The sequence below is a fragment of the Netta rufina genome (genome assembly GCF_964035555.1).
Source record: "Netta rufina genome assembly, chromosome: 28".
Lineage (NCBI taxonomy): Eukaryota > Metazoa > Chordata > Aves > Anseriformes > Anatidae > Netta > Netta rufina.
Genome location: NC_140152.1, coordinates 4,113,906 through 4,139,683, shown reverse-complemented (window position 1 = coordinate 4,139,683; position 25,778 = coordinate 4,113,906). Strand labels below are relative to the sequence as shown.

At 64.4% G+C, this 25,778-nt stretch overlaps 4 protein-coding genes across 4 annotated transcripts; 1 reads left to right on the top strand and 3 right to left on the bottom strand.

Annotated features, from left to right (window-relative positions):
- Positions 1-6: 6 nt before the first annotated feature.
- Positions 7-708, top strand: RAB3A (RAB3A, member RAS oncogene family). Its single transcript, XM_084302653.1, has 2 exons — positions 7-100; positions 506-708. The coding sequence occupies exons 1-2, from the start codon at positions 43-45 to the stop codon at positions 694-696; spliced, it is 249 nt and encodes an 82-aa protein (XP_084158779.1). The 5' UTR covers positions 7-42; the 3' UTR covers positions 697-708.
- A 1,839-nt stretch (positions 709-2,547) lies between these two features.
- MPV17L2 (MPV17 mitochondrial inner membrane protein like 2) lies at positions 2,548-4,927 on the bottom strand. Its single transcript, XM_084302647.1, is given in 7 exon segments — positions 2,548-2,686; positions 2,780-2,908; positions 3,011-3,019; positions 3,025-3,086; positions 3,184-3,354; positions 3,599-3,766; positions 4,885-4,927. Coding segments are annotated over 6 exon segments (603 nt in total). The 5' UTR covers positions 3,765-3,766; positions 4,885-4,927; the 3' UTR covers positions 2,548-2,620.
- A 248-nt stretch (positions 4,928-5,175) lies between these two features.
- Positions 5,176-7,458, bottom strand: IFI30 (IFI30 lysosomal thiol reductase). The gene is made up of 7 exons (XM_084302913.1): positions 7,052-7,458; positions 6,126-6,305; positions 5,980-6,054; positions 5,788-5,883; positions 5,544-5,696; positions 5,396-5,464; positions 5,176-5,309 (listed from the first exon to the last, which is right to left on the bottom strand). Exons 1-7 carry the CDS (start codon positions 7,172-7,174, stop codon positions 5,244-5,246), a joined length of 762 nt encoding a protein of 253 aa, XP_084159039.1. The 5' UTR covers positions 7,175-7,458; the 3' UTR covers positions 5,176-5,243.
- A 362-nt stretch (positions 7,459-7,820) lies between these two features.
- On the bottom strand, positions 7,821-24,479 carry PIK3R2 (phosphoinositide-3-kinase regulatory subunit 2). The gene is made up of 16 exons (XM_084302933.1): positions 24,400-24,479; positions 19,338-20,045; positions 16,604-16,696; positions 16,048-16,110; positions 14,810-14,941; positions 14,407-14,608; positions 14,218-14,303; positions 13,800-13,905; positions 13,595-13,693; positions 13,243-13,423; positions 12,923-13,048; positions 12,540-12,682; positions 12,146-12,322; positions 11,837-11,908; positions 11,465-11,635; positions 7,821-11,152 (listed from the first exon to the last, which is right to left on the bottom strand). The coding sequence occupies exons 2-16, from the start codon at positions 19,687-19,689 to the stop codon at positions 10,960-10,962; spliced, it is 2,196 nt and encodes a 731-aa protein (XP_084159059.1). The 5' UTR covers positions 19,690-20,045; positions 24,400-24,479; the 3' UTR covers positions 7,821-10,959.
- Between the last annotated feature and the right edge of the window lie 1,299 nt (positions 24,480-25,778).

Genomic DNA, 25,778 nt, shown 5'->3' with positions numbered 1-25,778 from the left:
TGGGACAACGCGCAGGTCCTGCTGGTGGGGAACAAGTGTGACATGGAGGACGAGCGCGTGGTGTCGGCCGAGAAGGGCCGCCAGCTCGCCGAGCACCTGGGTGAGTCCCGTCCCCGCCTGCAATTCTTGGAAATTTTGGGTAACGCTGCTTAAATTGCAAGCGCTGGCCCTGCACCAAAAAAAAAAATGGATGTATTATGGGAATATGCGGGGAAAATAAGGTGGTGTGGTGCTGTGAATGCTTGCTTTGGGTGGGTTTTGGGGGTTGTAAGCTCGCTGCGCGCTATAGGGTGGGATTGGGGTGGGTCTGGCCCTGCTCTGAGCAGGCTGAGCCCAAGCATCGGGGAATATTTAATGGGAGGAGGAGGAAGAGGAGGAGGAGGAGCAGAGAAACGTCCCCGGTGGGAGGCTGCGAGCATCACCGGGGCCGTAGCGGGGTCCCGGGCTGCCCCCCCCCCCCCCCCCCCCCCCCAAATAATATTAACCCCCCACTCCTCATCTCCAGGCTTCGAGTTCTTCGAGGCCAGCGCCAAGGACAACATCAACGTCAAGCAGACGTTCGAGCGGCTGGTGGACATCATCTGCGAGAAGATGTCGGAGTCGCTGGACACGGCCGACCCCGCCGTCACCGGCGCCAAGCAGGGCCCCCAGCTGACGGACCAGCAGGCCCCCCCGCACCAGGACTGTGCCTGCTAGGGGCCCCCCCCCCCCCCCCCACCCCGCTCGGTGCACGTATCCGTCCCTCCCCCCCCCAGCCCCCCCCCCACACACCCCAGCACCCCCCTTTTTTTTCCCCCCAGGGGGGGCTTTTTGCTGCTGATACCTCGCAGGCTCCCCAAAGGGTTGGCGCCTGCCCCTTTTTCCCACCCCCCCCCCCTTATCGATTAGGCTGTGCCCCCCCCCCTCCCCCTTTTCCCCTTTATTTATTTTTAAGCCTGGGATGGTAGGAGGAAACCCCCACCCCCTTCCCATTGCCCTCCGAGCCCAAATCGCTCAGAAAAAACACTTTTTTTTTGCCGTTTTGCTTGCAGGGTGATGGGGAGGGGGGCCGGGACCTGACACCCCCATCCCCATTACGGGGGCAGCGCCTGCCCGGAGAGCCCTTGGGGGTCTTTTGGCTGCCCGGTGCCCCCTCCCCAGCTGGCTGGCTGCTCCCCCCCTCACCCATTTGTATAAACAGATGCTAATTTATGCCCCCCCGCCCCCCCCCCTCGCTGTCTTCCTCCCTGTACATAGGAGTCCCTGTAAATAGCCGTAGGACGTGCGCTGTGCCGTGCCCCCGTCGCTGCGTCCCCCCCCCCCCCCCATTCCTCGCTGTGCTTACCTGGTGAGCAGCACTCCCCACGCTCTTTATTTAAAGGTTTTTCAGGACCAAGCAAGGGGCTGGCGGAGCTGGAGCACCGACCAAACCCCGTGGACCCCCCCAAAAACCCCCCCTCCACCTCCGGTTTGGGGAATAGGGGCGAGCGTCACGGCTGCTGCAGCGCGCCCGGCTCCTCGCCTGGTCCTATAGTTACCATGCTTCTGTGGAGACTGTGAATACGTGGATATTCCTCCAGCAACGACCGACCCCGAGGTCTTGCTCCCCTCTATTTATTTTTTCCCGGAGCGCTGTGTCTTTATTTTACAGTTTTTTTGTTGTTTTTTTTTCCTCCCCCCCCCCCTCCCCTTTCTCCTCTCACTGTGGTACCGTGGTCCTCCCCCCCCCCCACCACCACCACCCTTCCCCTTTTTCCTCTTTTTTGTGAAGTTTACTGATGGAAGAGTTACCACCGTACTGTACAAACGTCAAAAAAAAAAAAAAAAAGAAAAAAAGTAAAAAAAAGAAGTGTCAAAAGGGTACAATTTCCTAAAAATCACTGTATTAAAAGAAAATGGTGTGAAGAAATAAAAGCGATGCTGATCAGCGGCTGCCCCTTGTCCTTGGGGGGTGGGGGGCGGCGTGAAGGGGTAATTTCAAGCTGAGAGGGGGGAGATTAATTGGTTTTGACAATTAGCATTCTGCAAATAGCCCCCCCAGCAGTGCATGATGAGGCTGGAGCTGCAAGGAAGGCACCTTTCAGGTAGAAAAGGAGAAGATTTAGGCACCGGAGGCTGAAAATAAATGGGATTCTAGGTGAGGGGGGGGGCACAGATTGTTCCTGGGGAGCCACCAGGGGCAAGTGAAGGATTTTTTGCTGTGGCACCAAGACTGATTTGGGTGCAGGTGCCACTGACAGTGGGAACCGGCCCCCAACTCCTCAGTTTTGGCTCTGCTTCTGTCAATATGGCCAAAACCAGAACAAATTTCATATCAGAGCCTGGGGGGGCTCTGCCGGGGCTCCTGGGGAGGGGACAAGGGGCAGGAGACGCTGTGCCTGTCCCTGGGGCGCTGAGTGCTTCTCCCCTACCCCGTTTGTTAAATCACAGCCCCCTAATTACTGACAGTAAATGAGTTAATCAGCGGGATCTGCAGCAGCCCCTGGCTGTGGCTGTCACCAGCGGTGGCTCCCAGGCCGTGCCCACCACGGGGCCGGATCCTGCCCCACCTCGCGGGGGTGCTGCCTGCCCCCAGCCCCCAGCAGCAGGGGCAGGAGCTGCTGGAGGCATCGCAGGTTTCGGGAGCGGCTTCTCCACGCTGCTACATCCCAGCACCGCGCTGCTTCCCGCTCTGCGCCTCCTGCTCCGTGCTCGGTGCCGGTTTGGGCTAAAAAATCCAAAAAAAAAAACACCAAAAACGGGGCTCGCGCGCTGCAATCCGGCCCGTGGCAAACGTGGGGGGACCGGGGACGGAGCTCACCCTGTGCTTGAGGTAGGAGAGGTAGGTGTCCCAGCCCAGCGTCACCACGTTGACGTAAACCACCCGAAATTTGGGGGGCACGTAGAGGAAATTGAGGAGCTGCGCCGCCGGCCACACGCACCAGTCAGCCTGCGGGGAATTGGGGGGGGGGCACAGAGCCACCAGCTGCCCCCCCAGCGGGAGCAGGGCACCTTGAGGGACTCGGGGACGAGCCGAAGGGCCTGGGTTTACCTTATAGAACTCCAAAATTTCTCCTTGAGCTCCTCCCAGCTCGCCTCCAGGCTCTGCCCCTCCAGCGTGCCCATGCCTGCGGGAGAAGCGGCGTCAGCAGCGCCCACGGGGGGGGGGTCTGGGGTGACTGAGGATACGTGTCACCCCCCCCAGGACGAGTGTCACCCCCACACCTAGGAAGTACCAGGCTCCCAGGGCAGGCGATGCCACCAGCTGGTCGATGAGGACTTTCTTCAGCACCGTCCTCAGCCCCCGCACGCCCCGCGCCGGGAAGGCGGTGTCCAGCCAGAGGTACCAGAAGTGCATCAGCGGCCCCATGCTGCAGCCCACGGCGAACATGCGCCCTGCAAGGCGACACCCCCCCCCCTGCATTATTAAGGCCACCCTGACCCCCCCCCATACACACACACACCCCCTTTTTACATTATTAACGAGGCCCCGTAACGAGATCCGGCCCCCGGGGACCCGCGATCCCAACCCCGCCGCGATCCCAGCCCGCAGCGATGCGGGGCAGGAATTGAGGCGGGTTTTTTTTTTGGGGAGCGGGATGGGTGTCCCCCCGTGTGTCCCCACCCCAAGCTTTGTCACCTGTGCGTGCCGCCTGGCGCTGGTCCTCGGGGTGTTGGCGGAGGTGCCATGCCTGCTGCAGGGTGTCGCCGGCGGCCAGCAGCGCCCCGCAGCTCGCCGTGTTGGTCAGCAGCAGCAGGCGGCCGCCGAACAGGGGCTGCAGCAGCCGGCGGCCCCGCGCCAGCATCCCTAAATTTGGGGGGGATACAGGAGGGGTTATGAGGGGGTTAACGGGGGGTGGTGAGCACTGTAGGGGGCGTGGGGACAGCCCCACGGTTGTGGGATGGAGCACACCGCCCACCCCCCTGCGTGGATCTTTGGTCCTCTGTGGCCCAGTGCTCCCAGTTTGGCCAGTGGTTGCTGCAGGTAGCTGTGTTGGACACCCCCTGTGCTGCCCAGTCAGCCCCAGTTACGCTATGGACTCGCCCAGTAGGTCCCAGTTAGCCACGTGGTGCTGCCCAGTCCTCCCCCTTTGGCTCCCCCTGTCTGCCGTTACCCCTGCTGGGCCACCCCCAGTCACCCCAGTGCCCCCCAGTCACCCTGTGCCCCCTCCCCTTACCCCTTGGGACTCCCCCCCCAGTTGCCCAGTTACCCCAAGCCCCCCTCAGTCACCCCTAATGTACCCAACCAGTCCCCCCCCAGTTACCCCTGTGTCCCCAGTTAGCCACGCCATGCCCCCAGTTCCCACTGGGAGCCCTCCCAGTCCTCCTTCAGTCCCCCCCCGGACCCCTCCCATTTATATCCATGTCCCCAGTCACCCCCTCCCCATCTCCCAGTTACCCCAGTAATCCCATATGGGACCCTCCCAGTTCCCCCTGTGCCCCCCAGTTCCCACTGGGAGCCCTCCCAGTCCTCCTTCAGCCCCCCCCCCGGACTCCCCTAGCTATATCTGTGCCCCCCAGTCACCCCCACACATCTCCCAGTTACCCCAGTCCCTCCCAGTTACCCCAGTCCCTCCCAGTAACCCCATATGGAACCCTCCAGCCCTCCCAGTTCCCCCTGTGCTCCCCCAGTTCCCACTGGGAGCCCTCCCGGTCCTCCTTCAGCCCCCCCGGACCCTCCCCAGTTACATCCATGCCCCCCAATCGCCCCCCTCCACATCTCCCAGTTCCCCCAGTCCCTCCCAGTTCCCCCCAGTCCCTCCCAGTAACCCCACACGGAACCATCCAGCCCTCCCAGTTCCCCCTGTACACCCCAATTCCCCACGGGGCGCCCCCCCCCATCCCCTCTGTGCCCCCCCAGTTCCTCCCAGTTCCCCCCAGTCCCCCCAGTTCTCCCAGTTCCCCGTGCCCCCCCCCACCGCTCACCGCCGCGCGTTCCGCCACCCGCCCGCGTTGACGAGGGGCGGGGGAGCGCATTCAGGGACGGAAAACTTCCGGCTTCCGGCGGCCGCCATGACACGTACAGGGACACAAGGGGGCCGCCATGACACGTACAGAGACGCACTGGGGGCCGCCATGACACGTACAGGGCAGCGGGCGGCCGCCATGACACGAAGCGAGGCTGTCCCCAATGGCCCCGTCTTGTCCCCAACGCCTCGTCCCCAGCCCCCAGCGCCCCCCCCGGTCCAGCACAGCACTCGGGGGCCGTTTCTCGTTCCACAACACATTTCTCTTTATTCCCCTCTTGCTCCTCGGTGCTCCCAGCCGCACTCGTCCGCCGTGTCTCAGCGCTTGCAGACCGCGCTGGGCTTCGGTTCCACGGCGCTCTGGCAGCCCTCGGGCTTCTCCCCCTGCCACACAGCGGCCGGTAGTGCCCGGCAGGGCGGGGGGCACGTCCCCACAGCCCCCCCTTGGCACCTCGGTGTCCCCGTCCCACCTGGTAGAGCTGGCACACCAGCCTCAGCAGCGAGCGCTGCGCCTGCTCCTGCAGCTCGTCCGTGTGCTTCTGCAGGACACCGGGGTGAAGGGCTCATCATAACGGGCTCCTCACGGCCCCCCCAAGCCCCTTTGAGCCCCCCCCTTACCCCGTTGACGACGATCCAGGGGACGTATTGGTGCGGCGGGTCGAGCGCCTCGGTCAGCTGGGCGTTGCGGTGCATCAGCGCGGTCCCCAGGTCCCCGCGCACGCAGGCGGCGATGCGCCCCGCGTCCAGCTGCGGGGCATAGACCTGCAGGCACTGCCGGGGGGGGGGCACATAGAGCACGGGGCACGGGTCAGCACGGTGGGGGCGACCCCGTGGTGTCAGGGGGACAGGGACGGGGACGTACGGCCTCCAGGTTTTTGGTGGCGGAGGTGCCCGACTCCATGCAGAAGATGACGGGGAAGTAGGTGGTGAAGTTCTCGCCCTCGTGCATCAGGCAGGCCTGCGGGGATGGGAACGGGGACGGGGGAGCGGTGAGGATCCCCCCCCCCCAGTGCTCACAGCACCGGGATGAGGATGGGGAGGCAGCACGGCTCACCTGGATCATGTTGCCCAAGCACTCCTCCGAGCCGTGCTGGCACTGGAACTGCCACTTGCCGCCGACCTTCTTCTCCTGCGGGACGAACCGGTCTGAGCGGGGCCGGCAGCACCGGCGGCGTGGGCACGGCGCGGGACGGCTCCTACCTGCGCGTTGCCGTACGGCACCAGTGTGATGTTCATGGTCTCGCTGGGCAGCAGCAGCCAGGTGGTGAAGAGCTGCTCCACCAGGAAGCCGCGGCATGCCGGGCACAAGCTCTCGTAGTAGAGGCTCAGCTCCACGGGAGGAGCCGTGGGGTGCGAGAGGTTGGCACAGCGGCTCTCCGCCTGCGTGCAGAAGGTTTTGGGGTACAGGGAGATGCAACGGGGGGAGGCTGCAGCCGCCTGTGTGCGCAGGGGATGGGGTAAAGCTGCTGGGATGGGGGCGAGAAGGGGCTGTGCATGCAGCCCCCCGGGGCTGGGAGGGAAGCGAAAGAGGCTGGGGGCGTCCTGCGGCTGCAGGATTCCACGTGCCGCCGTCACACAGCGCTGGGGCTTTCCACAGGAACTTCCCCAATGTATTTTGGGGAAAAGTACAGCCAACGGGGCCAGGACTTTCCTGGGCGGGAGCACAGCACCCACCACCGGGTGGGCTGCAGCCCGTCCGGGCTCACAGGGTGCTGCCAGCCCCGCCTTGGCAGCGGTCTCACTGTCCGGCAATTCACGGCAGAATAAGCTGAAAGCTGGTTCGTGCTGAAAAAGGAGAAGTGGCAACAAAGCGCGGGGATGGAGCGAGGTCCGGCTGCAGCACGACTCTGCCCCGGGGATGTCAGGGAGCGCCGCGGGGCCCACTGGATGCAGGGACCCCGAGCATCCCCGCGCCGTGCCAAAGGGATGCTCGGAGCCGGCTCAGGCACCGGGTACGGACACTGCACGGCCGTGGTCCCGCACAACCCAGTCCCAGCCCCGCTCAGCACCGCTGTGTGCAGAGCCTCCCGTGCATGCCATTTCGGTGGGATGTGTCCCCCAAAACCGGGCTGTCACCGCAGCCTTGGGGGGGGCGGCAGCCCTGGCACCAGCCCCGTGGCTCTGACCTGGCAGGCGACGGCGATCTCCCGCGAGCTGCACCAGAGGTGGGCCGGGTAGTCACAGGCAGGCAGGGCCACCACCACCAGCCCCGGGGCCAGCAGGGCCAGCAGGGCCAATGCGGGTGCCATGGGGACGGCGGGGTGGCCGGGAGCCAGAGCAGAGGCGAGCCTGTCCCCGTCCCCGGGAGGACTTTTAAAGCTCGGCTGCGCCCGCCTCCGCGCACCCTTCCTGCCCCGCTCGCCCTCCTCCTCCTCGTGACGCCGCCGCTGCTGACTCACACGCGGGGCCACGGCTCCGTCCCCTCGTCCTTGCTGCCCTGCTGCACGTGCCAAGGGTCAGCGTGGCGGGGTGAAGGCGCAGACCCTGCATGTTTAGGATTTGGGGTGCAGGCGCCCAGCCCAGCCCCGCTGGGGGTGTTGTTTTGCCGTGCACGGGCCGGTTGCAACAGGTCACGGGCTGAAATTCAACCCCGAGCGGCGCGGAGGCTGCGGGGCTCGGCGTGTCCCAAGCAGCTGGGGGCAGCCCTGGCCGTGCTCTGAGCCCCTGCCAAGCACCCCCAGCCCCACGGCTCTGCACCAGGGCCGTGGGTGCTGCCCAAACCCGTTCCTGGGTTTGGTTTTGGGGGCAGAGGAGGAGGAAGCTGGTACTTCCCCTGCTGGTTGCAGCCAGGCATTTCCGGACAGTTCTTGCCCCTTTGGGCCCCCCCCTCTGCCCTTTCCTGCCTCTGGTCCCCTGGGAGACCCCTGCTCCCCCCCAAAGAAACGGCCACAGCCACATCATTAATTCTGTTTTATTTGTGTTTTTGTTTTTTTTTTCCTTTTTTCTTCCTTTTTTCGAAGTACCGTACAAAAATCCTTACAGTAACAAATACTGGGTTTACATTAGTAAACATCAACAGAAAGAGCAAAGAGAACTACTGCTGGTAACGAACAGCTGAAGTGGCAAGTTAGAGTATTTATTATTGCATATACCTAAAGAACTAAAAAATCTCAGTAGCGCTCACACAGCCGCCACGTCCTCTCCGAGCACAAAGCGGTCGGGGACACCCGTGCCACCTCCGGCCACTCTCCGGTGACACGAGAGCCCTCGGGGTTACGGCGGGGGGCTCGGAGCAACGCGAGCCGACCCGAAGCAGGAGGGGTTGGACGCGGATTTTTGGGACCTTGCCGCGATGCCGGGGGCTGCCCTCGCCCCCTGGAAGGGCCGAGCTGTGCCCCAAGGAGCAGGGACGGCCGCGGTGCACCCGTGGGACGTGGGCACGCGGTTTTGGGTGGGGGACATGCGGGTGACAAGCAGCAAAGCACAGCCCAGGGCCTCGAAAACACATCACTACCTGGTTAACCCGGAGGCGCGGACAAGCACGAGCGAAAGCATCAAAAAGACAAATCACAAACTAGCTTATTCCGGGGGAGCCGCGCTGCAGGGAGCTCGGGGCTTGGTTCTTCCACCCGACGGGGACAGAGGGGCGAAGCAGCGGTTCTGAGAGCCGAATCGAGCACTGTCGGGGAAATGGCAGCCCTGGGGAAGGGCCCGTTCCTCCTCGCTGCACGCGAGACCACGAGCACGGCCCCGCTGGGGCCAGCCCCGCGGTGAGGGCGGCGCTGGAAGACGCGGCGGGGCCACCACGGTCCTGCTGCAGCTGGGGGCAGGAAGGGACGGCGTGGGGAGAAGCAGAAATTCGGCCAGGAGGGTAAAATTTAAAAAAAAAAAAAACCAACGCTGTCACGGGAAGCTGGAATTTCCTCGGCAGCAAAGCCCTGGGGAAGCACCGAGCGAAGCGCCGAGACGCGGACTCCCAAACGCGGTGGCTGGCGTGGGACCGGCCCCGAGCTCAGCAAGGTGGGGTTGTGGGGGGGGGAAAGGGGCTGGAGGAACCCACCACAGCCCACCCTGCAGGGCAGGAGCCTGGCCCAAGGCTTTGGGGTGTCCCAGCACCCCACAGACCCTGTTGGGGCTCCGTGTCTGCGCTCTGAGCACGGGGTTTGGTGGCCATGCCCCGATCTCGTGTTTCTGAGCCCAAACCATTCCCTTAACTGCCACTGCTGGCTTTTGCCAGGTGAGCCCCCAAGCGATAGCACCGAGCACTGGCAAAAAGAGGGGAACCCCAAAACAGAGCCCAGGGCCACAGAGCAGGGAACGGGGTCTGTACAGCCGAGCGTGGGGGAGCTGCCACAAACAAGGGGGACGTGACGTTTGCCCCAACAACCCCAGACCCCAAAAGGATCCAAAAGGATCTGGGAACCGTCCCGGACCTGCGTGAGCAGCAGAGGTGACCGGGGGAAGAGGGAGAGCGAGGGATAGGAACGGGGCAGGCCCTGCTGCAGGCGGTGCGTGGAGGATGGGACGCAGGCAGAGGACATGCGAACGCACCGTGCTCTGGCACCGGGTGTGCAGGGCGCCCCGCAGAGCGAGCTGCAACGCAAAGCAGAAGCAGCAAAACCTACAGCATCCCCCAGCCCTTCCGGAGGTCCCGGCAAGGGAAGGGGAAGAGCCTCTCAGGCAAATCAGAGAGGACGAGCAACGCTCTGCTCAATCCAGGCAGACCGGATAACCCCGTAAAGCAGAAACCACCACGGCCTCGGCTCGCAGGCTCGGGTGCAGCTTTTACAACCCCCCGCGCCCTCTGCGCTCAGCAATTTCTGCAAAGTTCCTGCAAAAATTTCTGCAGAAATTTTTCTGCAAAGCCCTGCCCGTGCCTGCCAGCCGCGAGGGGCACCCCTACAGCGTCCCCCCCCCCCCCCTCCCCGTACAGTCCCCATACAGTACTGACGAATATAAGTGCTTTGCATACACAGTTCCACATCATGCATATACATTTCTACGTGCTAAGGCCCCCTAGGCCCAGCGGAGATACCGTCCTCCTGCAGCAGAGGTCCTTCATTTTGCATCGGGCTCATAGTGTGCGGCGGGCTCCGAACCCCCTCCTGCTCACGCTGGCAGGAGCCGAGCCCTGCAGCAGCCCAGATGGATGCTGCCCACGCGCTTGCAGGTGGGAGTGGGAGCTGAGCACCCGCCGGGACTAGGTAGAAAGCAGCTGATTACAAAAAAGAACCATATTTACAGAGCTACAGTTAGCTTCAACGGGTTGCGCTCGCAGAGATTCACCAAAGACAACCAGGAGAACAAAGAGCTGCGCGCCCCGGGTACCGACGGGGGTTTCACAGCTTAGTTGGCACGACTAAGGTGAGAGATTCGTCGCCTGCCGGGTCCTCCCTCCCCTGGCAGCAACGCTCAGGAGGTGGCTACGACACCAGGGAATAAATCAGGGAGAAGGGGCACAGCACGGAGCGGGGACCTCGGCCATGAAGCCCCCTCCCCAGCACGCCCGCCGCCCCACGGACACTTTTTTCTTGGTGAAACCGAGTCTCTGCACAGCGGAGCAGCAGCCCTCGTACCAGACACCAGCTCCCACCCCAGCCCGCGAAGTCACCGAGGGAAGGGAGAGCGGAGGAGGCATACGCTCGGCGGAGGCTCCTCCTCTGCCTTCTCCAGCGCCCGGGGCAGGGAGCCCCTCGCCCAGAGCAGCAGTGACCTGCACCGGAGCGCAGGGGAATCGGGATCTAGCTCTACGGTGATGCATAGCGGGGCAACCTGCCAGCAAGAAGGGGTCTGACCTGTTTGTCGGGGAAGGGGAAGGGCTGTGCTCGCCCACGGCGGTTCAATTCCAACTGGATCCCACCTCCTAAGGACTGGAGCCCACTGGGAGGCAACAGCCCAGCCTTTTTGTCCCATCAGCCAACACGGGTTTCAGCTACTGACCAAAAAGGGACACCAGGAACGGTCACAGACATCTCGGAGGCTCTGGAGGGGCAGGAGCACAGAGACTCAATTATACAGGGTGCAAGAGTCCAGAGCCAGAAAGCAGTGCCCTGGGGAGAAGCTGAAGGCAGCTGTTGTGTTGTGCACGGGCTGCTCATCTGGCGGGTGGCTGGGAAAGGACCGGGTGAGCCAGCGTGACATTCAGGGAGTCATTGTGCTGCACCAGGGACGTGTGCTTGTAGTGCAAGACCAGGTCCTTGAGGGAGGCATAGAGGTTGTAGGGCTCCGCGAAGCCGTAGCCAGACGCCGTCTTGTAGATGACGCAGTGCTTGGTGTCGCCGTCCACCCTGCCGGGGAGAGAAGGGAGCGTGGGTTAGCGGCGAGCGAGGAACCCCCCCAGGGAAAGTGACAGTGGGGCACAAGCAGGAGCAGCCCAAAGCCACGTCTGGCCCTGGCACGAGGAGCTGAAGGCAGACGGGAGACCTGGGGGAAGCCCAGCCTGCCAGCTGACGCCTCCGCCAGCCTCCAGCAGCTGGCAGGAGAAGGGCAGGGCGACACGGGTGCCAGCCCCATCCCGCCACGTCTCCCTCTGCCCGTCTGTGCTCCCCACATGTCTCCCAGAGTCGAGGTGGCAGCCCCGGCCCCACGGAGGTACTCACACCACGGAGCAGGCGTAGCACCCCTTCTGGCTGCTCTCGCGGATCAGGAAGGTGCCGTCCCGCTTGCCGCACAGCATCTCCTCGGCCTGCAGCCGGTTGATCTTCCCCACGTACCACGTCCGCTCCTCGTGGTGAGGCAGCTCCTCCTCGTCGTCCATCATGGAGTACTGACTGCAATCGAGCACACGCAGGGTGTCAGGGCCCCTCGCTTCAGGCACGTGGCCCCCCCAGCATCTCCCCTCCCGCCGGTAGCTGCCAGCACTCCTCCCAGCACGGAATTCATCCTCAGCTCCCAGACAGGGCGATGGGATTTGCCCGAGGCTCTGGATCAGCCCCCCTCACGCCCCCCGACACGCAAGCGGGGACACTCACTCCTCCGTCTCGTTCTTGATGCCCAGCCACTCGTTGATTTTCTTCTGCCGGGCACCTTTCTGCGTCAGCCACCTGGGGAAGGAGAGGCAGAGCTCAGGAGAGGCAGCGCTCACGCAGCCATCGCCAGAGGGCAGCAGCCTCCCCCCTTTGAGAAGCCGCCATTCCCTGAAGCCGCTGCACGCAGCAGCCCTGCCAGCCGGTCCAACAAGCCTCAAAGCCCTCGAGGAGCCAGCTGGAAGGCTCCTGGGCCGGGCTGGAGGGGAAGCAGGGCCCCTCTGCCAGCCCTCCACGGGGGTAGGAGCTACCTACACCAAGTACTGGTCCCGCAGTTTGCGCAGCTGCATGAGGTCAGGCTTGAGGCTGTTCATGCGCTTGTCGATCTCCCGGTTTTCCGAGGCTTGTTTCTTCAGGTCCTGCTCCAGCTTCATCTTGCTGTCGTGAATCTCCGTGATGCGAGATTTCAGCTTCTCCGAGTTCATGAGGATCCTGGGAGGAGGAGAAAGGAAAGGGGGAAGGGAGGGGGGGAAATTCGGCTGTGAGCCAAGGTGGGGGAGGCGGAGGAGGCAGCCTGCCAGCTCCCGCCCGCAGCAGGAGCGACGAGGACAGCGCGTAACTCAGCTCTGCCCCGAGCCCCCACGATCCCCCCCCAGCCCCAGGAGCCCTTCCCCGGGCAGGGCAGGTCACTGCTGCCCCCAGTCCTCACCGCTGCACCTCCTTCTCGTTGCCCTCCCTCCGGAAGCGCTCGATGTACTCCTTGCTGCACTTCTCCTGCGTCTGACACTGCTCCTCGAAGATCTTGATCGTCTCGTTGAAGGCCTCGATTGCCGTCCTCTTCATCTGCAGCTCCTGAATTCGGAGAGAGGGGAGAGCTGAAGAAGCAGTGAGGATTTGGGCGGGTTTCCGCCTGTCTGCAGCCCCTTCCCACCCCCCTCCCCATCCAGCACCGTCCTCGGTGCAGTCAAAATATCCCCCACTTCAAAGCCTGTTCTCTGAGGAGCCCCCCGGAACCCAGGAGCAGACAAATGGGGCAGTGGGTGCCCAGCCTCTGCTCTCTGTGCCCCGTGTGTGCCCCCTGGGGACGCGTACCTGGGACGTGCGCGTGTACTCCTCGTACAGCAGGTCGTACTCCCAGCTCTTGTCCTGGTACTGCTGGTGATAGACTTTCAGCTGCTCTCCCACGGCTTCCACGCTGTCCTCTTTCACCACTTGGTCCTGCCAAACACACAGCCTCAGTCAGGACCCGCTCCTGCCCCTCTACAAGGTAACAGGCCCCCAAAAAACCCCACCAGCCCTGCAGGGTGCCCCCCAAAGCAACGTCCCAGCACGGGGAAGAGGTGCTGCGTCTACCAGAGGGCCGGGATGATGGATGCCCCTGGTTTGGGCTGTCCCTGCAGCACGGACCTCACCTGCTGGTACTTGGAGATGGGGTAGAGCAGCCGCGTGTCCAGCTTGGCGTTGTACTGGGCGAGCGACTCGTGCCGGTAATGTGTGATGAGCTCCACCACCGAGCCAAAAGTCAGGGGCTCCGAGAAGCCGTACTTGCCTTCCCGGTGGAAGATCTTGATCAGTTTGTTGTTGCCTCCTTTCCTGCAGAGAGGAGGGGAGAGCAGGGGGTGTTTATCACCACCGCAGCGCCCCGCACCAGCCTGGATGTGTCCCTTGCGCCAGCCCGACGTCCCAGCTGCCACAAGCACAGGGACACGGGCTGACAGCTTCGCCCCAGAGCAGCAGAGGCTCTGGGAGATCCCAGTTTCCTACCTGAGCGTGAGCGTGTACTCGCCCTGGATCTTGCTGGAAGCATCCCGCACCAGGAAGGTACCGTCCGGCGTGTCCCGCAGCTTCTCGTTCACTTCCTCCCTGCGAGGGACAGGGATGATTGTCACGGCTTGTGAGGCACAGCCAGAGCTGCCCTGAACCCGACAGGGTGGGCACACAGAGCTGGAGCTGCCGGCCACCCCCTTACCGGGAAATGTCACCCCAGTACCACTCGGCGTCCTGCAAGGGCACGCTGTTCCCGTTGGCCAGGCTGGCGGCGCTGGGCTTTGGCTTAGGAGGCTTTGGAGGCAACGCTGTAAGAGAAGCAGGGTTGAGGAGGGCTTGAATTCGGGCTGGCCCAAATCCCAGCTCCCCACCCTTGGAGCTCCAAGTCCCCCTCTCCCCGCAGTGACTGTCCTGGGAAGCCCCACTCGGCCGCTGCGCTGCCAGGAGCTGCTCCAGGCACATCTACAGCACGAGATCAGCACCTCCAGGAGGCATCCGAGCACAGCTGGGCTACAGAAAGCCCTCGGCAATCTGCTTGTGGAGGCAAAATCCACGCCCACGGAGCACAAACGGCAGCGCCTCGGGCCCCAAGGGGGCGTTTCAGCCACTGGGGACGGTACCTGGAGGCAGCTGTTCCGGCTCCAACTCCTTCAGCTGCAGAAGCATCTCCAGAAAAAGCACGGAGAAGTCAGGGCTCAGCTCTGGGCTGCGGGGAGAGAGGAACCAGTGAGATCAGCCTGGGCTCCTCGTCCTGGCAGGCAAAGCGGCCGGCACGGGGCACACGGCAGGGACCCGAGAGCCTCACGTACCTGGCGCCAGGCAGCCGGAGGAGAAGGGGGCCAAAAATCTCTCCCAGGGCCCGAGGGTGGAGGTTGTTGCTCTCGGCCTGCTGTGATACCTTCCCCAGATGCCGGAGCAGGAACTGCAGGGTGAGCGTGTTCTGGAGCGGGACCGCAGGCGACTCCAGGGCCAGCAGCAGCTGTTTCCGGCAATTCTCCGGCTGGGGAACCTCTGGGGAGAGAAGCAAGACACGATGGGGAGGGCTGGGACAGCCGGTACCGCGCTCCACGCGCTGGCAGCTGCGGGGTGGGAGCGCTGTCAGCAGCAGAGGCCGTGTGACAGACCCCATAGGGACAGGATCTGTTTTAGTAACCCCAACGCATCCATCCCACCCGTGTCCCCGTTCCCAAGCGTGGCCGGGGAGGCCCTTACCCTGCAGGACACGAAGGATGTCTCCGTGCACCGCCACGGGCACCACGGGGGAGGGCAGGTCCTGCAGGTAGCCGCGCAGCGCCTCGCCCAGAGAGTGCACGTCGAAGGGCTCCAGGTCACCCAGGCTCCAATCTGCCGGGGCAGAGATCTCCCATGGGTGGTGGGCGCACACCCCGGGCGCCCAGGAGGCAGCCCCGGTGCTGCCAGCACCTCGCAGCCATCCCGCGGCACAGCAGGAGAGCAGCGAGTTTGGGGGGGGTCAGCACGGTGAAGCCAGGCAGCTGGGGTCAGGCCACAAAGCAGCCACAAAACCCCAGGCACGGGTGGGCTGCGGGGATCTGCACAAACAGCCCTGAACTCACTGCAAGCTCTGCTCCTGCAGGAGACGCAGCCCACGCTCGCTGCAACCCCCCCGGCCAGCCAAAGAGCCTGGGATGCAGCACACGAGACCCCCAGGGGAGCACAGAGCTCTCTGAGCCAAGCAGCCCACGCGACCAAGACCTCCTCGACGTGCCCATGTCCCACATCATGCTGCCTCAAGCTCCCCCAGGAGGGCACAGAGGTAATTTGGTGTGCCCGCACCTTCTGCAGGTCAGAGCTTTGTTCTTTGCTGCTGCTGTTAGAGATGTGTGCGGAGAGGGAGACAGCCGACTGGCCACATATGGGGAAAACGTGAGGAAAATGCCTCCCCCCACCCGTGCTGCCCCACAAATGCAAGGCTCAGGCTGTCAGGACAGCACACACCGCCGGCAGGAAGAGCTGACAGCACCGCTCAGCTCGGGTTCATGAGGAGTGGAAGCAAAGAAGGCAGCGTGGTGCTGGAAGAGGCCCAGCAGAGCCACGGCTCCAGCCCCCAGGCTGAGCTCCGAGATCCTCCCCTGCTCGTTCGTGGCAGGACAGAGCCAGAGGAGCCTCCGCAGCACCCTGAGCGCAGGGCGCCCCGAAGAGACAGCAGGAGACGTGTGGGGAATTCACTGCGAGCCCCCCAGCTGGCGCTGCGTCCCTTCACCCCACAGCAGGAATCCCCCCGTCCTGTCCCATCCCGTCCCCAGCACGAAAAAAGAAGGGGCCGGGGCAGGACAGGGCAGGCCCAGCCCCGCAGGCAGCGTGCCGGCAGTCAGGAACTGCCGGGGACAGGCGAGCCCTGCCTGGATTGCATTAGTGCTGGCGCTGTCACATCCCCTAATCTCCTCCATCTGAGCCCGTTCGCCTCCTCGCCGCGACGAGCTGGTTCTTACCGGTTCTCAGAGCTTGCCTCAGTTCGGAGCCAGATGTCCTGTACAACATCTCGCTGTCTAACCCTGCGGAAGCGAGGAGGCTGCTGTGAGCTGTGAGCTGCGAGCCCCGCGGCTCGCGCGCGGCCGTTTCGCAGCCAGCCCCGTTGCCAGCCCCGCTGCCAGCCCAGCTGGCTCCCACAGATGCTGCCACAGCCCCCCCGTGCCCCCCCGGGACACCCCCGCTGCAGCTCCAAGCCCTGGCTCAGCGCCCTCGTGGCACGGATTTAGGGTAGGGTGCTCTGTAGCCCCCAGGAGAGCTTGCCCAGCACCCAGCCGGGCTGTGTGGGCGTCCCGCTGCGGACCCAGCGCTGCAACACGAGCAATTCGGATCAGGACAGCACAGTGGGGTCAGGCCGGACCCTGGGGACCTGAATTTGAGGCCAGGGAGGAGCGGGAGGCCCCCCTCCTGCAGGCAGCTGCGTGCCGCGTGTCGCGCTGAGCTCGGACCAACGCCAGCAGCTTTGCACAGCAGCTGCCTTCCCCCCCCCCGGCCTCGCCGCGGCTCTCGGGCCCCCACCTTTCTTCTCGATAGCTTCCACCAGCTTCACCAGCAGCGGCGGCGCGACCTCCGGGGGACTGAACTGCTCCTGCAGGTCGGGGAGAGGAGACCCTGGGGAGGAGGGAGAGAGAGAGATATCAGATCCAGCTCGGCCCGCAGCAGAGCCAGGGATGGACACAACCAACGCTGCTCCCAGCAGTGGCGTCCCTGAGCAGGGAAAGCCCGGCCCCTGCTGCCAGCCACAGCCCCGCAAACACCGCACGGAGCCCACGAGCTGGCCCCAAAACCCACACAGCACTTGTTGAGCCCAGCCTCGTTCGGAGCCCTACAGAGCACAGCGCAGTGTGCGCACGTTGAGGGATCCCCGCTGCTTTCTGCGGAGCTGAATTTACCTCCCCGAGCACCTCAGGGACTGAGGACACCCGGGCAAGCACCGCAGGGGTTACTGGGGCTCCGGGGCTCCGGCCAGGCTCAGCCTCTGCCCGGGCCAGGATGCGGCACGGGGCTGGCAGAGCGGCGCGGCCGGGGAGCTCGCTCGCGGCGCTGAGCTGTGATTAATGCAGCGATTCAGGCAGAGCGCTGCGTCAGCAAATTCCTGCCCTCGATTGCTCGCTGAACATGGAAACCGGCCCTCTCGCTGCCTCCCCCTCCCCGCTACCCCACGGCCTCCTCCGTGCAAGCTGTTACGGGGCACGGGAACCCAGAGCACGGGACCCCGCTGCCCTTTGGGGTGGGGGGAGCCGCGGGCAGGTGGCGATTTCCACGTGCCCGAGCCCCACGAGGCCTCCCCACCGCAGCCGAGAGCTCCCAAACCCTCTCCACGAGGACCCAGGGCACGGCCCCGCGTGGAGCAGCGGCGTTTCAGCGCCGCCTCGGGTCTGTAATGGGGTGGGGGCAGCGTGGGAAGGGTTGCGGCACGCCGCCCGCCGGGGCTGCTGCTGCTGCTGCTGCTGCTGTGCCCGAGGCGCCTCTCGGCGAGCTGGAGCCAGAGCTGGGAGCTGCAGCTGGATCACGGGGCCGTGTGGAGGAGCTGCCAAGGCGGGGAGCCTACGTGCTGCGGCGTGGTGGCTTCGGGGCTGGCTCGGCAGGGCCCCGGGCACCTTTCCCTGCGCTCAGGGTGACGCAGGCCGGGGCAGGAGCGCGCACGCCCGGCCGCGAGGCTGCCAGAGGGAGCGAGAGCAGAGAAAGGTTGAGCACCAGGCAGGGCACGAGGCTCCCCCAGCACCAGGGACAGCCAGCACGGGCTGCTGGATTGAAGCAGAGCCAAAAGGTTGCTCCTTGTTGTGAAATGTGGCCCCGGTGTCACGGCTGTGACCACAACTTGCCCAGTGTGTGCCCGGCTGAACCTCGTGGCCCCACGGCCTCAAAAGGGGGGACAAAGCAGCTCGGGGCATTGCTGAGGAGAAAGGAGCAGCTCGGCGAGACCCCAAACTGCTGCAGGAGGACCCCACAAGCACAGCAGGGCCGTGCAAAGAGTCACCGCGGTGTCCCCGGGGCAGGACGGGGCCCTGCACGGTGCTGCTTGGGGCTGGGCCTGACCCTCGGAAGGGAGAAGTAAAAAAGCTGAGCTCCCCACGTGGCCCGGCTGGGAATGTGCCACTTCAGCAGGCAGCAGCTCGTGTTTTTGGCTGCCAGCAGCGGGTCCTGAGCCCGCCGTGCTCCGGGCAGGGCCGAGGGAACAAGGGCACTCAGAGCGCAGCCGGGGCGGCTGCAGAAATATTTCCGAGCCGCATTTTCCGCTCGTGCTCTCTGCAGAAGGTGAACGCCAACACCAGGGGCTCAAATTCAGCCTCGGAAAGAGCCAGGCCTCGCTGCTCTTCCTCGTGGCCGTGCACCCGTGTGTGGCGGAGGGGCTGAGGGACCGCTGGAGGCCAGGACAGCCCCGGGAAGGAGCAGGGCAGGAATTGAGGCGGCTGCGAGCTGCGTGGGGGCAGCCAGGAGCCGTCTGTGCACCTCCCAGGCAGGCCTCACCCCAGCGGGGCAGGCAGACCGCGAAGAACTACCACGGGCTTGGCTTCCGTACAACTTCAGGGTTGCAAAAAAATATATAAATTAAATAAATAAAACGCGCCAGGGCCGACACGGCCACCCCAGAGTCCCCAAGTTGGAGATGTCCCCAACCCCGAGGGGTGCAACAGCAAGACACCCGGCCCCAGCACCCTGCCCCGTGCTCCTTTCCACCCCTCAGGACCCCAAAGAGGGTCCGTCCAGCGTCTGATGGGACAGAAAAGAAAGAAAAAGGCAGAAAATGCACAGGATGCAGCTCTCCAGGCAGTGCCAAGCCCGGCTGTGCCCGTGCCCAGCCCCAGCCCTGCCACCCGTGGACAGGGAGCGGTGCCAGGCAGGCGAGCGATTAGCTGCAGCTCTGCAAGTCCTCTTCTCCACCCGGACTTTTCTCCTCCTGCCCAGAGAGGAGGAATTGTGCGTCTCAGCGGGGCCAGGAGGCGCTTGGCAGGGAGCGGCAGAGGCAGGGAGGCGGGTGGGAGAGGTCAGGGTTTTTTTTTCTTGAGGGAAGGAGCGGGGCAAAACCTCGGCGGGGCAGGGAGAGGGGATCCGTGGGGCTGGTCGTGGGCCAGGGAAGGATTTTGGAGAGGTTACAGCGGGACGGGGCTCGCCCTGAGAAGCAGCACCAAGGAGCTCAGAGCACGGCAGGAACAAAGAACTTGCCTTTTTGGCCAAGGCTGAGCGTGAGCACACAAAACCCGAGCAGCTCAGCTCCCGGGCAGTGAAAGAGGCACTTGGCAGGGCTTACCTTGCTCTGGAGCCTCCTGCAGCCGGCAGCCGCCGGCCCCCGGTGTGGCGGGCAGGGGTCTCTGCACCCGAGGCCGGTGCGAAGGGACGGAGATCTTCACGGGCCCCACGTACTCCACGTAGGTGCCGGGGAAGTCGCCCTTCTGCTTGGTCCTCTCGTTGACTCCCAGGATCCAGCCGATCTGGTTGGGGTTCTGCTCGTCGCCGTCTTTGAAGCCCAAAGCTTGCAGGGCCCCCTTGCTGACCACCAGGATGTCTCCGGGCAGCAGGTCGATGTCCTCCTCGCGCTCCTTGCGGTAGGGGTAGAGGGCGCGGTACTGGAAGCCATCGGTGCTGCCCATCCTCTCGGCCATGGCGAGAGCGGCTCCGAGCTTTCTCTGCGTGGAGAGGCGAGCCCTCAGGGGCAGCTCTCCCCCATCGGCGCTCTCCAGAGGTCTCTGCACGAAGCGGCGCCTCGGGGAGCCCGGTCCCAGCGCGCCCCGGGGTGCTTAGGTGCAGCCCCTTTTCCTCAGCTTGAAGCCGCGATTCAGCCAGATGATGGAGCAGAGGGAGAAGGAGACGACCATAATCCAGCGCTCGCGAGAGGGCATGCGGCGGAGAAACGCAGCCGGGTCCCGTTCACCACAAGAGAGGCGGCTTTCCCGGAGCCTGGAGGGTGAGAGCTTCGAGCCGAGAGCCACAGGGCATGCTGCTTCTGCCTCCCCAGCACCTGCGGGGAGAAAAATGTGGAGTGTCGCCACCCAGCACGGCGCCCCGAGCCCCCCAGGATGGAGCAGGGGGCTTGTGCCGGTGAGGCAGCGCTCGCTCCTCGCCCTGCCAGGCTCCTGCCGAGCCCTGCATCCGGGCGCTCCTTGCCAGGACATGCTAAGAGCGAATTTGCACTCCAAAAACACAAAAAAAAACAACCATAAAGGGGAGAGAGGAGCCGGCGGCTGCTCACAGGGAGGACGTCTCCTCCCCTGCTTCTCCACGCAGCTTCTGCGAGCGAGGGCGCAGCGAGAGGGACAGGACGGCCTTTATGCGGGAGGTGGTGCCCAGGGAATTTCACCTTTTCTGGTGAAATTGAATCTTTAGAAGCCTTCGAGCCTGCTTCGAGCTCCTACCTGCCTCTGAGCTATTGAAATAGAGAGAAATGGAAGGATGAGGGTGCCTGCCCGGCCCAAAAAGCCACCAAAATGAACAGACCTGGGTTGTAACATGTTGTTGGAGGGCTGCTGAGCCGGGGCATTGCCCCCCAGCCATGCACGGCCCCTTTCCCATCCCCTCCCTGCCCTTTCCAGCTCCCTCGGGCTGAGCTGGGCGAGCCCCAGTGCTGAGGAAGGGACCTCGAAGGCAACGGGGCGGCCGCAGCTGGAAACCAGTGCTCCCAGTGCTCCCAGTGCCCCTGCCGAAACACTGCGGGTCCTGCTGACGGCTCGAGCTGCTTCTGCCCAGAAACCCAAACCTCACCTGCTTCCCAAATCCCATCCCGGCCAGGAAAATACAACCCCACGACCCAGAGCGCAGATTTACGGCCGTGCTCCGCCGCCTGCCCCTCGCCCCTCTGAGCTCTGCCTACCGGGGTCTGAGGCAGAGCAATCCCGGCGAGGACAGAGCCCAAAACGTGCCCCGAGGCAGCGGGGCCGGCACCTCCCCGGCTTCCACGCCGGGATTTTGGCACCGAGGCGAACTCGTTCAGTGGCTTTGGAGAGCAGAGCGTGGCCCCGGAGCTCCCGAGGCTCCCCGAGGAGCAGGTCCCACAGCTTCTGGCTCCCTCCAGCCCGGCGCCGGCTCTTGCACAAGGCGAGGAGAGCTGCTCGCAGCCCTGGCTCTGGGCTGCCCTGCTCCCCACGCCCCAGCACCCAAAAATCTGGGGGGAATTCACCCAGCGCCAGGCTCCCCGGCCTCCCCGTGCTGCGAGCGGTGACGGAGGGCGAGGAGCAGCCGGCCCCCAACCCCACAAATCCCACGGCAGGGAGCAGGCGTGTTTTTGGGGAGGGGGAAGGGACCACGCGTTTCCCCAAGCCCTTAAATAGATGTTTGGAGGGAAGGCGAGCTCGGGAAGGAGGCAGGAGGTGCTTGGAGCACGGGACACGCACGAGCCTGCCCGCTGCAAGCACACGTCTGGAGCTGGGGGCTCTGCGTGCGCCGGGTTTCCAGCAGCTCTCCGGCAAAATTTTGGCTGGGCCCGGCTCCAGGCTCGCAGGGAGGAAGCCTCCTGTGTGTGTCTGTGCTCGGTGGGCTCCCCCCAAAACCCCCCCCTGCCATCAGGCATCGAAATACCTTCGGTCCAGCTATCGCCGTGCCCAGAAACAATCGGGCGATTCATGGGCTGCTGTCAGGACTTGCTTTGTTGGACGCATCAGCTCGGAACAAAAAGCACATTGCGAGGCTTTTGGTGCCTAAAGAAAAGCATCTTAAGGCTGAAAACGCGGTTCCTGGGCTTCTCGAGCCAGCTCCGAGCGCGGTTCAAAGTGCAGCTCGACTCGAAGCGAGCCGAAGCGTCGCTTTCCCTCCAGCGAGGCGAAAGAATGCATAAAAATATTTGAAAAAAATAATAAAAAAAAAGGGAATGTTTGTGACAGCCTGCACGGCCAAACGCGTCCAAGTTACATCAGATCCTTGGGGGGGGGGGGAACCCAGCTCCAAATCAAGGCCTGAGCCGCGAGGTGCTGCGTGTCAGGGGGCTGCAAAGAAGGAGAAGGAACCTTTTTTTTGGTGAGAAAGGAGGGCGATGGAACCAGGGGGAGAAATAAAAACGGTTCAGGGTTGGGGTTTGTGCTTCCAGGCTGCCTGGCGCTTCCCTCCGAGCAGCGAGCGCCGTCCCGAGCCGGGGCTGCCTCTGCCCCAAGCCTCGTGGGGAGGGGCACAGAGCAGCCGAAGCCATTTCCAGCTCTTTTCTCACCAAAACCCACTTCTGGTGCAGCAGAGCACGCAGCAGGGCCCCGCGAGCAGCAGCTCTCCGGGGACGCCGCGGTTACTCCTCCGAATACGTGACCGCTGCCGACCTCGTGCTTTGGGAAGTTTGGGAGGAATTGCTCAGGTTTCTCCTCACCCAGCGCCCTTCTTGCTCCCTCTGGAGCTCACCCACCTCAGGAGCTTTCTCCTCCTCACTGCCTTGTGCTCGGCTGGAAGCTTTCCCTCGCCGGCACGAAGTGGAGAAGGGCGACGTGCCTGGCACCAGGTCCCTCTGGGATCTGGGATCCCTGGGATCGCTGTGACAATTTGTTAGGAGCCCTCTGAGCACAGCCACAGCACGAAATGACCCACGAGGTGAGAGGGAACCGCAGCAGCAGGGCAGGGTTCTTAGGGTAGGGGCTGACACCAAACCCCGCGGCTCCTTCCCTCCTTTTTTTATCTCCCCTCACCCTGTGGCTCCAGCGCCGAGCCGCGGCTCCAGATATCCTCGGAGGAATTCAAAGAGCCCCCGATATTATAAATACTCCTTTTTCTTTTTTTTTTTAATATTATAAACACACCGAAGCGCCGGCACTCTGCCACCGCTCCGAGCTGGCTCGGCTCCCCGCTGCATTCCAGCTGAGCTGCGGTTTTTCTCTCCCAGCCCGGAGCTTTTGTCCAGCAAGAACCGACGGAGGGGCAGAGAGGATTTGACCACGTTCCCAACCCCTTTTTCCTAAGGGGTTAAAAAAAAAAAATAAAATAAATAAATAAATAAAAAAAGGAGGGTCTGGGGGCAGCGGTCGCCCCCCCGGGAGGAGCCAGGCGCCGCCGAGCGCCGCAGGGGGAATTGGAAGCAGGATTTGTGCGCGTCAGAGCCGAGAGTCACCAAAGAAACCCAACCATCCCGTGGACTTTCCCACATCATGGAAGGGGCAGGGACTGGAGCAGAGGCCAAACCAGCCTCCGGGACACCCCAGCCCCTTCGCATGCGAGGGAAGGGCGGGCGGAAGGGCCGGGAAAGCGACGATTTAGGCTATATTTACTCAGCTGTCTCCATTCTCTCGCTCTCACAGAGGGGAAAGTCACAGGGCCAGCTCCCCAGCGGGCCCCGGAGCTGCTCTGGCAATAAAAACCGGGCGCTGACGGCGGGCGAGGCAGCCATTCCCCCGCCACACCGGGCACACGGGGGCTCCACGGCGCCGCTCCAGCTCCCGCACCGCTCCTTCAGGCATTATTTCCCCCCCCCCCCAGCTTTTATTTCCCATTCCTCTCCCTTTCGCAAGTCTGTGGCCATGGGAAACTTCCCCTTCGAGGGGCCGAGGAGCGTCCCTGAGGCACGCAGGGCACGGACCCCGCTGCAAGGAGCCGCGTTGGCCCCATCCCAGGAGCCAGGATTTGGGGGGCGAGCTGTCGGCGACCCCCCCCCCCAGGGCACCGAGCCCCATGCTGGGGAAGCTCAGCCCAGCACCACGGCGCTGAGCAGCAGCCCCAGCCCTCACACAGGCTGCCCACGACCCCCGGCTGCACCCAGAGGGGTCCCTGCAATGGGACCTTGGGGGGGGCTCTGCAGGCTGAGGGGGGGCAGCGACGGCCCCGGTAGTGCTGAGGGACACGGAGGGGACGGGGACGCCTCAGCACAGCCCCAGGAGGGGACGGGGAACAGGGCCTGGGCCCGATCAGGCGCTGTGCCCCCCCCCAAGACCCCTTCAGGGCTCGTTGTCCCCTTTAGGACCCCTTTAAGGCCCATTTCACCCCCTCAGGGTCTACTGCGCCCCCCTCAGGACGCTCTGCTCCCCTCCAGGGCCCCCTCAAGACCCCCCCTGGACCCTCTGAGGGCCCCCTGAGGACCCCCTCAGGCGCTGCCCCCCCCCCCCCAGGACCCCCTGAGGGTCCCCTCAGGACCCTCTCAGGGCCCCCTCAGGCGCTGTCCCCTTTCAGGACCCCCTCAAGACCCCCTTAGGGCCCAGCTGCCCCCCTCAGAGCCCCCCCAGAACCCCCTCAGAGCCCCCTCAGGGCCCTTTACCCCCCCCAGGGCCTCCTCAGAGCCCCCTCAGGCCCCGCTGCCCACCCCCAGAGCCCCCCCAGAGCCCCCTCAGGCCCCGCAGCTCCCCCTCAGCCCCCCCCAGGCGCTTCCCCACCCCCTCCCGCCCCCCTCCCGTCCCCGGTCCCGGTCCCGTTCCCACCTCTCCGCCGCCCCCCCGGGCCGCCGCCGCCGCTCGCCTCCAGCCCCGCTGCTGCCTCCGAAGGGCCCGAACGGCGCCGGAACGGCCCGAGCCCGCCCCGGAAAGGGCCGAACGAGGCCGAACAGCCCCGAAGGGCTCCGAAAGGCTCCGAAAGGCTCCGAAGGGTTCCGAAGGCTTCCGAAGGGTTCCGAAGGGTTGCGGAGGGCCCGTGGCCACGCCCCTTCCCCGCCGCCCGGGGCCACGCCCCTCGGCCGAGCCGCTCCGGAAAGAGCCGAGCGGCGGCTGGGGAGGAGGGAACGGGAGAAGGGAGCGGGGGCGCCCCCTGGTGGCGGGAGAGGGAAGTGGCGCGGCGCGGGGCGGCACCGGGCACGGGGCAGTGCGCGGGCAGCGGGCATCGAGCACCGGGCACTGCACCGGGCATTGAGCATTGCACCGGGCATTGCACCGGGCACTGCACGGGGCTTGCAACGGCACTGAGCATTGCACCGGGCATTAAGCATTGCACCGGGCATTGCACGGGGGCTGCATTGAGGCATTGAGCATTGCACCGGGCACTGCACGGGGGCTGCACCGGGCATTGAGCATTGCACCGGGCATTGCACCGGGCACTGCACGGGGCGTGCAACGGCACTGAGCATTGCACCGGGCATTAAGCATTGCACCGGGCATTGCACGGGGGCTGCATTGAGGCATTGAGCATTGCACCGGGCGTTGCACGGGGGCTGCACCAGGCACTGAGCATTGCACCGGGCATTAAGAATTGCACCAGGCATTGCACGGGGCAGTGCACAGGGGCTGCAACAGGCATTGAACATTGCACTGGGCATTGCATGGGGGATGCACTGGGCATTGCACGGGCGCTGCAACAGGCATTGCAACGGGCATTGCACAGGAGCTGCACCAGGCATTGAGCATTGCACCAGGCATTGCATGGGGGATGCACCGGGCATTGAGCATTGCACTGCGCATTGCACTAGGCACTGCATGGGGACTGCACCAGGCATTGCGCCGGGCATTGTACAGCGGTTGCAACGGTATTGAGCATTGCACCAGGCACTGAACCAGGCATTGCACTGGGCATCACATGGGGGCTGCACCGGGCATTTAACATTGCACCAGGCATTGAGCAATGCACTGGGCACTGCAGCGAGCATTGGGCACTGCAGCAGGCACTGCATGAGCATTACACGGGCACTGCAGCAGGCATTCATTTGCACCATGCACTGCAATGGGCTCTGCAATGGGCATTGCACAGGTGCTTCAACGGGCATTGAGCATTGCACCACGCAGTACTACAGGCACTGCAGTGGGCGTTGTATGGGCACTGCAACAGGGACTGCAAGGGGGCACTGCAATGGGCGTTAAGCACTGCACCAGGC

Bases quoted from the DNA above. Each gene is read 5' to 3' on its own strand.
- RAB3A (XM_084302653.1), top strand. From the start codon at position 43: ATGGAGGACGAGCGCGTGGTGTCGGCCGAGAAGGGCCGCCAGCTCGCC. The intron at 101-505 runs GTGAGTCCCGTC...CCTCATCTCCAG, and splicing joins CCAGCTCGCCGAGCACCTGG to GCTTCGAGTTCTTCGAGGCC.
- IFI30 (XM_084302913.1), bottom strand. From the start codon at position 7,174: ATGGCACCCGCATTGGCCCTGCTGGCCCTGCTGGCCCCGGGGCTGGTG. The intron at 6,306-7,051 runs GTCAGAGCCACG...TTCTGCACGCAG, and splicing joins AGATCGCCGTCGCCTGCCAG to GCGGAGAGCCGCTGTGCCAA. The intron at 5,697-5,787 runs GTACGTCCCCGT...CCCCCCCGGCAG, and splicing joins CCACCAAAAACCTGGAGGCC to TGCCTGCAGGTCTATGCCCC.
- PIK3R2 (XM_084302933.1), bottom strand. From the start codon at position 19,689: ATGGCCGAGAGGATGGGCAGCACCGATGGCTTCCAGTACCGCGCCCTC. The intron at 12,683-12,922 runs GTACGCGTCCCC...CTCCGAATTCAG, and splicing joins AGTACACGCGCACGTCCCAG to GAGCTGCAGATGAAGAGGAC. The intron at 11,636-11,836 runs GTGAGTGTCCCC...GCTCGATTGCAG, and splicing joins ATCAAGAACGAGACGGAGGA to TCAGTACTCCATGATGGACG.